Below are 12433 nucleotides of genomic sequence, written 5' to 3'. Positions count from 1 at the left end.
AGTGGATGGAAAACCTTTTTCTCTTTCTATCCCTCTCTCTATCTATAACTTTGCCTCTAAATAAACAAATCTTTAAAAAAACCTGGTAGGTAAGAGATTATGTCTTCTTTTAAGGATTTATTTACTTGAAAGGTAGAGCTAGAGAGAGAGAGAATCTTCTATCTGCTGGTTCACTCCCCAAATGTACACAACAGCTGGTACTGGAAAAGGCAGGAATCAGGAGCTTCTTCCAGGTCTCCCATGTGGGTGCAGGAGCCAAAGTACTTGGCCATCTTCTGCTGCTCTCCCAGGTGCATTAGCAAGGAGCTGGATTGGAATTGGGCAGCCGGGTCTCAAAGTGGTGCCCATATGGGATGCTGGTGCTGCAGGCAGAGGTTTAACCTTCTAGGCCACAGTGCTGGCTCAGAGATTATGAATTTCATACTTTTCTACTCTGGGATTTTATTTATGAGAAGTACTTCTTTAAAAGGGAAATGTTTATTTGTATAAAGACTTTCATAAGATCAAAAAAATGAAACAAAACAAAACCAAACCCTGGGTGTCTAACAATGGAGGAATTGCTAATTCATTGTAATTTAATAATACTGAAGAAATATGTTACATTTGGCTAAATAGCTCAGTTGGGAGTGCATTAGACTGAAGAAATATGATGAAGTCACTAGAAGTTCTATTTATGAAAACCAAGCAGAAACATGGAAAAATGCTTATTATATAATACTAGGTTTAAAAAGTGCATTTTATGGTGACTACATTACCAATTTATATGCAAGTAGATACTGACTGGACAACTGTATGCAGAAATGGAACTGTGGTGTAGGCTGATGGGATTATGGATAAATTTTTATTTTCCAGACTTTCTGTGATATCATGTATCCACAATAAATCAGTTTTTAAAAAGTTTGTGACACATACAGCCACACACTGACAATTCATAAAAATGACCTGCTTGACTTTGGTATATTTAACTGCTACAGAAATTACCTTTCAATTTGACTTTTAAATGTTACCACCTTAAAAAAAAGCAACTCAAATTTTCATAGCATATCTATTCCCACTGAATGCAATAAAATCACTTTATTTTTTAAAACAAGAAAAAAAAAAAGAGTGAAATTGATATGTTAATGTATTCAAGTTGACATAGCAGAACCAGAACTGGAAATCTAGACCATATTGCCGCTGAGATTGTTTTTTCTTTTCTTTATGCATGCTCAGCGATAAACTTAGACATACTAAATCTGAGTAAAATGAGTCAAACTGTGCGCACTCTAAGGAAACTGCCTCTTAATGTGCAGCAGTAATGTCTTCAATAAAGTAGCAAATCCGATGATACCAGATACTTTCACAAAATACATCACTTACCTCTTTGGCTCTCTGTACTGCATCACTCGGAGGATTCCTGATTTGTGGTGACGACTTTGTGTTAATCTTGTCATACAGCTAAAAAGCAAAGAAGAAAATCCAATCAACACTCATAATTCTTTGCTAAACTTCACAGGTTTATATTTACTATTTCACTAAATAATATTTTGTTTCCAAAAGGTGAGTTGATGATTTCAGTGGAATCCTCTTGTTAATAATCCTTAATTGTTCAATTAAACTTGTCAGAAAATGAGTCTTTGGCTATCTTTTTCTAAAAAAATTACCTTTAAATAGACCAAAATTTGGCCAATGTGGCAATTTGCTTGGCATTTTAAATTGGTCAACATTTCAGCAACCACAGTGGTTTTCTTGCCTTCTGACAGAAGCAACATTCAATAACATGAATACTGAGTAAAATGAAAGAACGCTTTCTGGTCAAGACATGCCTGAAAGGATTTTCACAGAAACCTAAATCTGGGGAAAGGGCAAATGTTCTCACAAAAGGTTTATGCTTGCTGTACCAGGGCATTAACAGAATCAGTGCTGGCAGCCTTCAGCTGGAAGTCAAGGCCTTCAACTTCCTTCCTTTGACTTCACAAATTCAGAGTATGAGAAGACACTGAAAAGAAACTAACTACATTAAAAAAAACTCCACAGATGTAAATGATCCAAAGTTTAACTTTCTGAAGAACATTACTTTCATTTTTTAGAGGAAAAAATCAGTAGTTTAGAACTGCATTCAAATATTCATTTCATTTTTCTTTTCAAAAAGAATTTATTTTATTTAATTGAAAGGCAGAGATACAGAGAGAGAGGGAGAGGGAGAGAGCTATCTATCTTCCCCATCCACTGGTTTACTCTCCAAAATGCCTACAAAAGCCACAGCCAGGATAGCACCAGACTGAAGTCAGGAGCCTTCAACATGTCCATCCAGATCTCCCAAGTAGTTGAGCCAACACCTGCCGCCTTCTAGGGTGTACATTATCAGGAAGCTGCAATTGGCAGTGGAGCGGGGACTCAAACGCAGGCACTGCTATGTGGGATGCCGGCATCCCAAGTGGTGAGTTCACAGCTGTTTCAAATGCCTGCCTCCAGGACCATTTTTATATGATAGTATGAGTTTAGAAAGCACTACAAAACTGGCAGTTAAATAAATAAGTAGACCAGTAAACGGTGCTCTATTTAAAATATATTAACATTTTAGAGAACTAGTGGTATGTGGCTGGTTCACAAAGGCCTGCTCACATCCCTATGAAACATACATGAGCAGTTTCCATCTTCTGAATGGTTTCTGTTTCTAAAGACTGTTAATTTTGATATTTGGAACAAGAGAATATATTTTCTTATGGAAATAATGTTATGAATGGTGATTCTAACACTAGCCTATAGAAACAAACGAGATACTGAATATAAGCAATAAAATCTCCAAATCCAAGACAAAATATCCCCACAACTAAGGAACCATAAGTTAAACAAATATTTAAAATATATAATACTTGCAAGATGAATAAACTCCAGAGTTCTGCTGTGTGACTCTGGGCCTATAGTTAACAACACTGTACCATGCACTTAAAAATTGAAGAGGGTAAATCTCATATTAAGCAGTCTTAGTCACAATCAAAATATGTAAAAATTTAAAGACAGTTATCACCTCACATGTCATAATATGAGTGATCAAGCAAACTTTTAAACACCTAGATGAATAATAAAAAGATGTTTTAAAAGTCTCAAACCTTTTTTTTTTAACAGGCAGAGTTAGAGAGAGATAGAGAGAGAGAGAGAAAGGTCTTCCTTCTGTTGGTTCACCCCCAAAATGGCCGCAACAGCCGGCGCGCTGCGCTGATCTGAAGCCAGGAGCCAGGTGCTTCCTCCTGGTCTCCCATGCAGGTGCAGGGCCCAAGCACTTGGGCCATCCTCCACTGCCCTCCTGGGCCACAGCAGAGAGCTGGACTGGAAGAGGGGCAACCAGGATAGAATCCAGCACCTTGCCCAGGACTAGAACCTGGTGTGCCAGCACTGCAGGCGGAGGATTAGCCTACTGAGCCGCGGTGCAGGGCCAGCTGGGTTGCTTATTAAAAATGAGGTCTCTGGGGCCCTAGTTTAGATTTCCTGGATCCAAATTGGAGGAGGTCCAGAAATTTGTGTTTTAATAAACTTCTTAGCTATTTATAAGTCATATGCTCAGTGCTAACTTTTGAGAATAGTTGTACTACTAATAACAATAACTGCTACTTTTATTGAGCATTTACTAGATGTGAGTTGCTAGTCTAAATTCTTAACATATATTCACTCATTTGACTTCAAACAATCCTATGAGGTTGGTACCCCTAGTATTCCCACTTCAAAAATGAGGAAATTGAGAGTCAGTGGTAAAGTGAGAAGCTCTATGACTTCATAAGTGGCATACAGGTACTTGGAGTCTCAACACTTTCAAGGTCCTGTTCCAAGGATGGTGCTCAGACCACATTTTCTTCTGCTTCTTTGGTCTGGCCTGATTTGGTTCAATCGCACATACATATAAAGTTCAATGGCATTAGTGGCAGGATAAGAGGCAGATGGGATGCTCCACATGAAAGGCAGATACACTAGGAAGGAATTAAAAGGAGGGGCCTTCTGGTTGATGTTGGGGGCACTAGGCTCTACCCCCTTAGCTCCTAGGAGGACACTAGACCTGGAGCTCTCCAACCAGGCACTGGATAGAGAGGATGGTGTCCATGTGGCTAGGAATAAATACACGGTAAATCTCAACTGCCTGCTCGTTAGCCAAAGGGGCAAGTTGGAACGGAAGCGGGAAGAGGGTTGGAGAAAGGGCTCATTTTGTCACCAGGGGGAAGAAATGACCTCTTGTGGGCTCATCCACACACTCACCCTCCCATCCGTCCGCCTGGTATTTACTGAGGTCCTGTATATTCTAGGCAATGGGCTCTATTTGCTGATGCGACGGAGATGAAAAAGCTCATGAATTCCAATTATAACCAAAGGCTCAGAAACTTACGATCCTTTTGTCCCAAGCAATATCAACTAGAAATGATCTCACTGGCAGCCCTAAATTGGAGGCAATCTGTATGTGTATGCATTACATACCAACTTTCAATTTCTCCTTCAATTTCTGTGGCTGTATTTTTACCTTTTAGACTAAAAATACTTGTTGTTGAGTGATCCTAGTTTAAAAAAAAGTGTTTGGGAAATGTGGCAAAACAGGTAAATAAAAAGTCACCAATGGAAACAAGTTCAAGTGCAATGGAACATTAAAATGTTTCAAAACAGTAAGCAGAAACATGGTGCTTTTGGACTTCTTATGCTTGTGGACCATCTTCATATTGTATGCTGCCTATACGCTGATATGCAGGACTAGAAGTTCAGATGTTTGCCAAGGTCTGGGGACAAATGAGAGGTAGTTGGGTTCTTTATTACCCTCGATCCCCCCCATTCCATTACATACAAAGAATATGTACATATAATAACATGACTTGGGACCTTACTTGCTATCTTAGATTTTCAGCTAAGGCCAAGAGCAATGGAACCAAGTCTGCTAGGAAGTTGCCAGGTCTTCGGTGTTTGCTCAAAGGCAGTCACAAATGGAACTTCCATATTCACCACTAACTGAGGCAGAAGCCTGGAATTTGTAGGAGTCACAGGACTGAAGAGAGCAAGTGTTTGATTTTTCCCTTCTCCTCCTTGTTGGGGAGGAAAGAAGAGAGAATCCTGTCCTCCCTTCATGCAAAGTGAAGAGTGGTAGATGCTCCAAAATAACCATGCATAGAACTGAAGGTGCCAGCAGCTTGCGGCCCCATGTGGGTGCACTAGGAAGGATCTGTGCGTGAGAGACTCCTTGGGGCAGACTGATGGGTGGTGCTTGGGGTCCTAAGTGAAAAGAAAATGGTGCCTGCCTCTTTCTGGCTGCAGACTACTGGGGGCAGCCCACGGTGGATAAGAATGTGTGTTTTCCTTGAGTCTAGGAGATGCCTTAGAAGGTAATCTGGCTGGAGCCCTCTTGGTGGAGTCCTGCACAAGAGGGCCACCTGCATGGAGCAAGAGGATCCAGAATTAAGGGGCTATGGGGTGGCCTCTGGGCGTAGGAGCCAACAGGGTGCTGTGGAGACCAACGGGAAATATACAGCATCAACAGACTAGGAGGAACTAGCTGTCTGAGATATGTGATCATAACATGTCGATGAAGCGCTTCTCTCTTTTCCATGACTAGACTCTTGAGTTCTTTGACATTACACTGCAGCACCTAGCATGGGGCTGATTACCCAGGTGTTTAGTGAGTAAACACAGATGTTTAGTAAGTAACATCAAGAGATGTTAGTAATAGGGAAAGTGGAGTGTAGTTTACTATGTGTGACAAATATATCATACTGATATAAGATGGTAATGGGGGAGTTGGGTGTGGGGTGTGGCGTATGGGAACTCTTTTGTACCACTTCACGATCATTGTTTTGTAAATTTAAAACTATTCCTAAATTAAAAGTTTATTTAAAAATGAGTATTTGAACTAGCTTGTAGATTATAAATAGATATCTGTAAAAAACTCAGAGTACACTTGATCATAGCCAAAAGGTCAAGAAGCGATAAAAAAATTCAGAGTAACATAAAAATAAACACACCAAGAATATTTATTTAGCTGAAACCAGGTATCATTTCTCCTTGGTCCTGCTTATATAATAAAAAAAAAACTACTTCAAAATTATGAAATACATTTTGACCATATATAGCTCCTTTTTTTTTTTTTGACAGGCAGAGTTAGACAGTGAGAGAGAGACAGAGAGAAAGGTCTTCCTTTTTTTTGCCGTTGGTTCACTTCCCAAATGGCCGCTACGACCGGCGCACTGCGCCAATCCAAAACCAGGAGCTAGGTGCTTCCTCCTGGTCTCCCATGGGGTGCAGGGCCCAAGCTCTTGGGCCATCCTTCACTGCCTTCCTGGGCCACAGCAGAGAGCTGGACTGGAAGAGGGGCAACCGGGACAGAACCGGCGCCCCAACCAGGACTAGAACCCGGTGTGCTGGCGCCGCAGGCGGAGGATTAGCCTAGTGAGCCACAGTGCCCATATTTAGCTCTTTAAAAATTGTTTTAAAAGAATTTACTTGAGAGAGAGAACGAGCGAGCCAGTGAGCACAAGAGTGAGCTTCCTCCCACCCACTGATTCACTCTAGGAACATAATCTGGGTCTCCCACATGGGTGATAGGAACTCAAGTCCTTTCCCCATCACTTCTGCCTCCCAGGGTGTGCAATGGGGTGGGGGTGGGGAGCTGGAGTCTTAACTGCTAGGCTAAATGTCCCCTCCCTAGTTCTTTTATTTGGATCTTTCAAGTCTGACTTACTTCACAATATTTTCAAGGTAGAAGAGACATAGATATCAACATGCTCCAACTCTTCCATTTTAAGGAGAAAGTAAAGGAGTCGGGGAAGTGCTGTGTTCAGCATCAGCTAGCCAGAGCAGCAAAGCCTAGAAGTTGGCCTACTAACACACAACACTTTCTTTGTATACCAGGCCTCCTTCACCTGTAGTAGAATTCACTATCACACAAAACCTTGTGCCAGATTCGGCAAATATTGGGGGGAAAACTATACAAAATGCTGCAAGGAAAAAATACACTCAATATGACTTGAAAGCTATTAGCCTGGCAATTGCAAGCCTTGGCATGTTAAAGAATGTTAGGGTCCTAATCCTATCCTGGCCAGACAGGAGATATTTTAGGCTTTGTGGCCCATTCCATCTCTGTCCTAATCACTCAACTGCTGTGTTGTGCAGGGGCAGCCGTTAACAATCCATCAAAGAATGGGTATAGCTGTGTTCTGATGAAACCTTATTTACAAAAACAGCTGGCTGGCTGGATTTGGCCTGAGGGCTGTAGCTTGCCAACCCTTGCTCTAGAAGCTTAAACTCAAGGTAAAGTGGGACAACATATATTTCCTTTCCTTTTGCTATTTGTTTCCTGAAACTTGAAGCTAATCATGCAGACAAGGGGGCTTCACAAAGTTCATGGGCAACAGAATTCAAAGATATATTTACAATTATCTTGTGGCCCAAAAATGTGAAAGCCAAGTATCATTTTTTCACAATATGCATATTTTTTTATGAAATCTTCAGAGACTGCATTGTGCATGGATTTCCAAATTTTTTGGCACCAAAATAAACTTATCTTTTCAATTCGTTTCCCATGAACTCTTTGAAATACCTTTGGATTTGTAAAGCTGAGGTATGGAGTGGGGAGGAAGGGGGAGGAAGAATGCTGATAAACAATGCCTGGAGGAAAACCAGAAATGAATCTCTTATTGTCTGCTTTCTTTTTGTAATGGAATTAGTGACCCAAGTTTTCCGCTTTTCATGAGCTCCCCCCTTCTCCCCAGCACCAAGGCAAAACAAGGAAATGTGAACAGCTGTAAAGGGGAAGAGACTGTCTCACAGGGTCTAGCTCACAGACAGGCCTGCTCCCTGCCAAGTCTCTGCCAGTGGTTCAGCTATGACCACACACGGCCACACCGATGTGCTCCACTGTTCTGTCTCCAGGATGTCAGCACAGTTCCATATGAAGGTCACATCCTAGTTTTAAGACGGGCTGTGTTAAATGAGGCAGATTCAAGCTGGTGGAAATATGGAACTCAAATCTCCTGAGACTGTACTTTCCAGCATAAAGGTGAGAAAATCAGCTACTATGTCACTTTTTAGGCACACTCAAAGCATGAACTCAAATTTCATTTTTATCAGACTCCATGACACCTCACTCTCTCCTGGGTCCTTAGTACCCAAATGGAAGCCTTTTTTTGCTCATAGCTTATGTGCAGTGGTTATCAAAATCAACATTTAAATTGGGGGGCCAGCGCCGTGGCTCACTTGGTTAATCCTCCGCCTGCGGTGCCGGCATCCCATAGGGGTGCCGGGACCTAGTTCCGGTTGCTCCTCTTCCACTCCAGCTCTCTGCTGTGGCCCAGGAGGGCAGTGGAGGATGGCCCAAGTCCTTGGGCCCCTGCACCCGCATGGGAGACCAGGAGGAAGCACCTGGCTCCTGGCTTCGGATTGGCGCAGTGTGCTGGCCGTAGCGACCATTTGGGGAGTGAACCAACAGAAGGAAGACCTTTCTCTCTGTCTCTCTCTCACTGTCTAACTCTGCCTGTCTAATAAAAAAAAATTTAAATTGGAACAGATGGAAAGAAGCTATAAGAGAACCATCATGGGTTATGTGTCCCACTAACTTGTGCATAGAGGAACCCAAATCTAAGGACCAGGATGTGTATTAGTTGAGACCAGACTATAACTTTTGCAACTAGACTGTAGACATGGACCAAATAATGAGTGGGCATAGAGCATTACACAGAACATTGATGTTCATTAGCAACCACCATTTCATCACTTAATTTACAGACTCTAAAGAAGCTTCCTGCTGGAAAAGAATTAAAGTTTGCAATAGTCAAATATTTAGCTGCAAAGTATGTAATGAAGTGTTTGTGATCCCAATAAAATAGATAATGCCAGCATGCACAGATAACACAGTGCAGCAACAATAAGAATCGAAATGACTTGCTCTGGAAACACAGACCCCCTTATCAGGAACTTTCTTCAGTTTCTGTGAATTGTCTGTGAAGAAGATGGCTGAAAAGGAACAAAGTTCCAATGTCACAGCTTCCCATGAATTGAGCAAACTAGTTATCTATGTGCAACAGTACTTTTTCATGTACAGTTGAAATATTACAGCAAAATATTAGGGAAGGGTGATTTAATACTAAAGCACATGGAACTGACGTTCAGCTAGTGTACTGAAGCCCCTTTTGTGAAGGCAGAGACTGGAGCAAATCTTCTAAAATCTAAAAGCCGATTTCCTGGGCTCAAATTTATATATAAACTCATTTTTAGGTTAAAAATATGAACATTCCCTTTCAAAGATCTCTGGCATCATTAAACCTGACAGTCCAAACTTGAAGAAAAGCAGTATATCTAACAGCAACATAAAGACTGTGTGATGGGCAATGTGTGAAAGAAACACACTACAACATTGAAAACGGCATTTTCCAAAATTTAACCATCTACAATTAAACTTTGGGAAGAACTTATAACTCGCCCACAGTACAATCACAGAATGATTATGCATCACTGGGATCTTACGATTTGCAAAAACAAATCAAAATCACTTGAGCTACTTTTCTTTTATGGGGCAAAAAAGGTCTACCTTATAAAGCACCAAAAATTGCTTTTCCTACAAGTGTATATTACACAGAATTTTAAAAATAAATTTAATTTTTTAAATGTGTGAAAAAGGCACACAATTATTAGTTATGCAGTTGATGCCCGCATGGATACAGGACAATTTTCTTTACACATTATCATTACAATTTGCACTATGTGCTACATTTCTTTTTTGTTAAAGAGTTTTTAAAAATTTATTCATTTGAGAGGTAGAGTTACAGATTTTATATATATATATATATATATATATATATAGAGAGAGAGAGAGAGAGAGAGAGAGAGAGAATGAATGAATGGTCTTCCATCTGCTGGTTCACTCATCAAATGGCAGCAATAGCTGGAACTGGGCCCATCTGAAGTCAAAGGCCAGGAACTTCTTCCAGATCTCCCACGCAGGTGCAGGAGCCCAAGGACTTGGGCCATCTTCTATTTTTTTCCAAGGCCATAGCAGGGAGCTGGATTGGAGTGGAGCAGCTGGGACATGAACCAGAACCCATATGGGATGCTGGCATCTCAGGCAGGGGCTTAGTTTACTATGCCACAGCACCGGACCCTAGATTTCCTTTTAAACATGTAAATAGTTTCAAAAAACACGTAAATAGCTAAATTCTACAAATCTTAAATATGTTTGTCATCTAGAAAAGCATGTCCGATCCATAAACCTAGGGACTAAAAGCATCAAGAATCCCACCCTGGAATTGAGATGTTCCCATGAGTAAGGTTTGAGGATGGCTCCCACACTATGGCCCAGCACACACTGTATAACTCGAGTTAAAAACAGACATGTATGGGCTGACTCTGTGGTGCAGCAGCTCAGCCGCTGTCTTCAACAGAGGCATCCCATATTACAGTGTCAGTTCAATTCCCAGTGGCTCTGCTTCCAATCCAGCTCCCTGCTAATGCATCCTGGGAGGCAGCAGAAGATGGTTCAAGTACTTGGGCACCTGTCACCCATGTGGAAGACTTGGATGGAATTCTGGGCTCATTTTTTCAGCCTGGCCCAGCCCTGGCTGTTGTGGCCATATGGGGAATGAATCAGCAGATGGAAGATCTCACTCCCTTTCTCTCTGTTAGTCTGCCTTTCAAATAAATCAATCTTTAAAAATTGGACATGTATTTAGTGGCCAATAAGAAGATTCCTGGAAGTCCCCAAGTTGTATGTCCCAGGAAAGCTTTAGCCTAATGGCACAGCAGTAACATGCTAGCTTCCTTCAAGTTTTAGTAAAATCATGAGGAGGAACACATCCTTACTTAAAAGTCATAGGGAGCTGGGTTAAGACCGCCGTGAGACAGCGATGCCCAGATAAGCACTTCGGCCCCTCCTGTTCTTTAGCAGTGTGTGCTGTGTAGTTCCAAAGAAAACGAAAGGAAAACCTGAGAACGATGCCCTGGGCAAGCTCCAAGGACACTGCAGGCGGGAGGGCCCACAACACCACACCACACCACACAGGAGGGAGCTGCCATTTGAGTCCTTTGGCCACATGCGGTGTTGGAGGAAGGCGTGTCTTCCCTGCTTCAACCCCTCTCTGCCTCACCCTGCCTCCTCCTTCCTTTGTCACTGCCCCGCCCGCCACCTTGCTTCTCCAGGCTGCCCCTCCACAGTCACTCAATAAAGCTTTCCTCTGAGCAATAAAAAAATAAATAAAATAAAAAGATAAAGTCATAAGGGCCCCAGCTGGTCTAGTAATATGCTACTCTAACTAAACCTATTATTCTAGGCAGTAAAAAACGTAACCAAAAAGTCAGTACATGAGGGCCAATTCAAGATTTCCTGGCAGAGTTGCAAAATACTTTGGACCTTGATGGCAAATGTTCCCCTAGAAGGCCCTTGTTTTGATCTAGGTTTTATTTGTGCACAGGGTGGCTTTGTTTCAATCTTACTAGAACATTGCACTTACAAGGATTTATTTTTGAATCCAAGAAATTAAAACTTGTTTGACCTCCTAGTTTAGTCTAAAAAGACTGCCCCTTGGTGGCCTCACAATATAGGCCAGTGTGGCAGAGTTCTGGTCATTTGGCACTCTTTCTGTTAAATTCAAATACTGACCGCAGATGCCCTCACTTGACTATTCTCTAGGCCTTCTTTTTTGAAGTTGGCAAATAAGTCTCATTTTAAGCCCTGCAAGAAACAAACCATAACACCTGTCCTTGAGCAAGCACAAGAAATAAAGTATGGGGAAAAACAACCAGTTAGATGGCATGATTTAGGCGGATTTTATTTTGTTTTTATGAAACCTTCTGAAATGGAGTGCTTTTTAATATCAGCTACAAGAGTTTGCCCAGCTGTGAGCCATTTTCACTAGGATACGAATTTTCTTTCTATTTCTTTCACAACCTTACTTCCTAGCCCTGCTCACTATAGATTTGCTGCTTTAAAAGACAACATTGATGTTGCATTAGGTGTGTTATATATTTTATTTAATTACTTTTTTTGATATGACTTCTATTTTACATAGGTAAACATCAAGCATTTGTACTAGTAGCTACAGGAAAAATGAATGTCTATTGTGGAAAGTTAAAAGAGAACACCATGAAGTCTGGCAGAAGTGGTTTTATGGGCTAATGTTTGAAGGAACACAAAGACAAGAAAGCAGCTATGTTCTTGGACTATGAACACTGCAGGCCACCCTATCGAACATTCTTTGAAGGGGGAAACCCCTCCTTTCCTTGAGAATAGCATAAAGAAGAACCAGCGCTTGCTGCACTTTGAAGGCATTTTGAAAATTCCTTTGCCTTCTGGCTAAGTTGCCTATGGTGCCATAAAAAGAGAATGGCACTCTGGGTAGTCATGCACAAGTTCATGCATTATTCTTGGTTTTCTAGAGTAAATTTCAAACATCGATTTCAGAAGTAATTCGTGGAACCAATATGGGAACTGGAGGGACTC

General features: G+C 41.4%; 1 protein-coding gene across 6 annotated transcripts in view; it reads right to left on the bottom strand.

Moving 5' to 3' along the window:
- CASK (calcium/calmodulin dependent serine protein kinase) overlaps positions 1 to 12433 on the bottom strand; it is a 377037-nt gene that overhangs the window by 60116 nt on the left and 304488 nt on the right. For all 6 annotated transcript variants that reach the window (XM_062184520.1, XM_062184522.1, XM_062184523.1 and 3 more), the window contains exon 12: positions 1360 to 1437. In XM_062184520.1, coding sequence (XP_062040504.1) covers positions 1360 to 1437 — 78 coding nt within the window. The remainder of the gene's footprint in view (positions 1 to 1359; positions 1438 to 12433) is intronic.

The sequence above is a fragment of the Lepus europaeus genome, chromosome X, assembly GCF_033115175.1.
Source record: "Lepus europaeus isolate LE1 chromosome X, mLepTim1.pri, whole genome shotgun sequence".
Lineage (NCBI taxonomy): Eukaryota > Metazoa > Chordata > Mammalia > Lagomorpha > Leporidae > Lepus > Lepus europaeus.
Note: the sequence above shows the minus strand (reverse complement) of the source record. Positions and strands in the feature narration are given on the sequence as shown.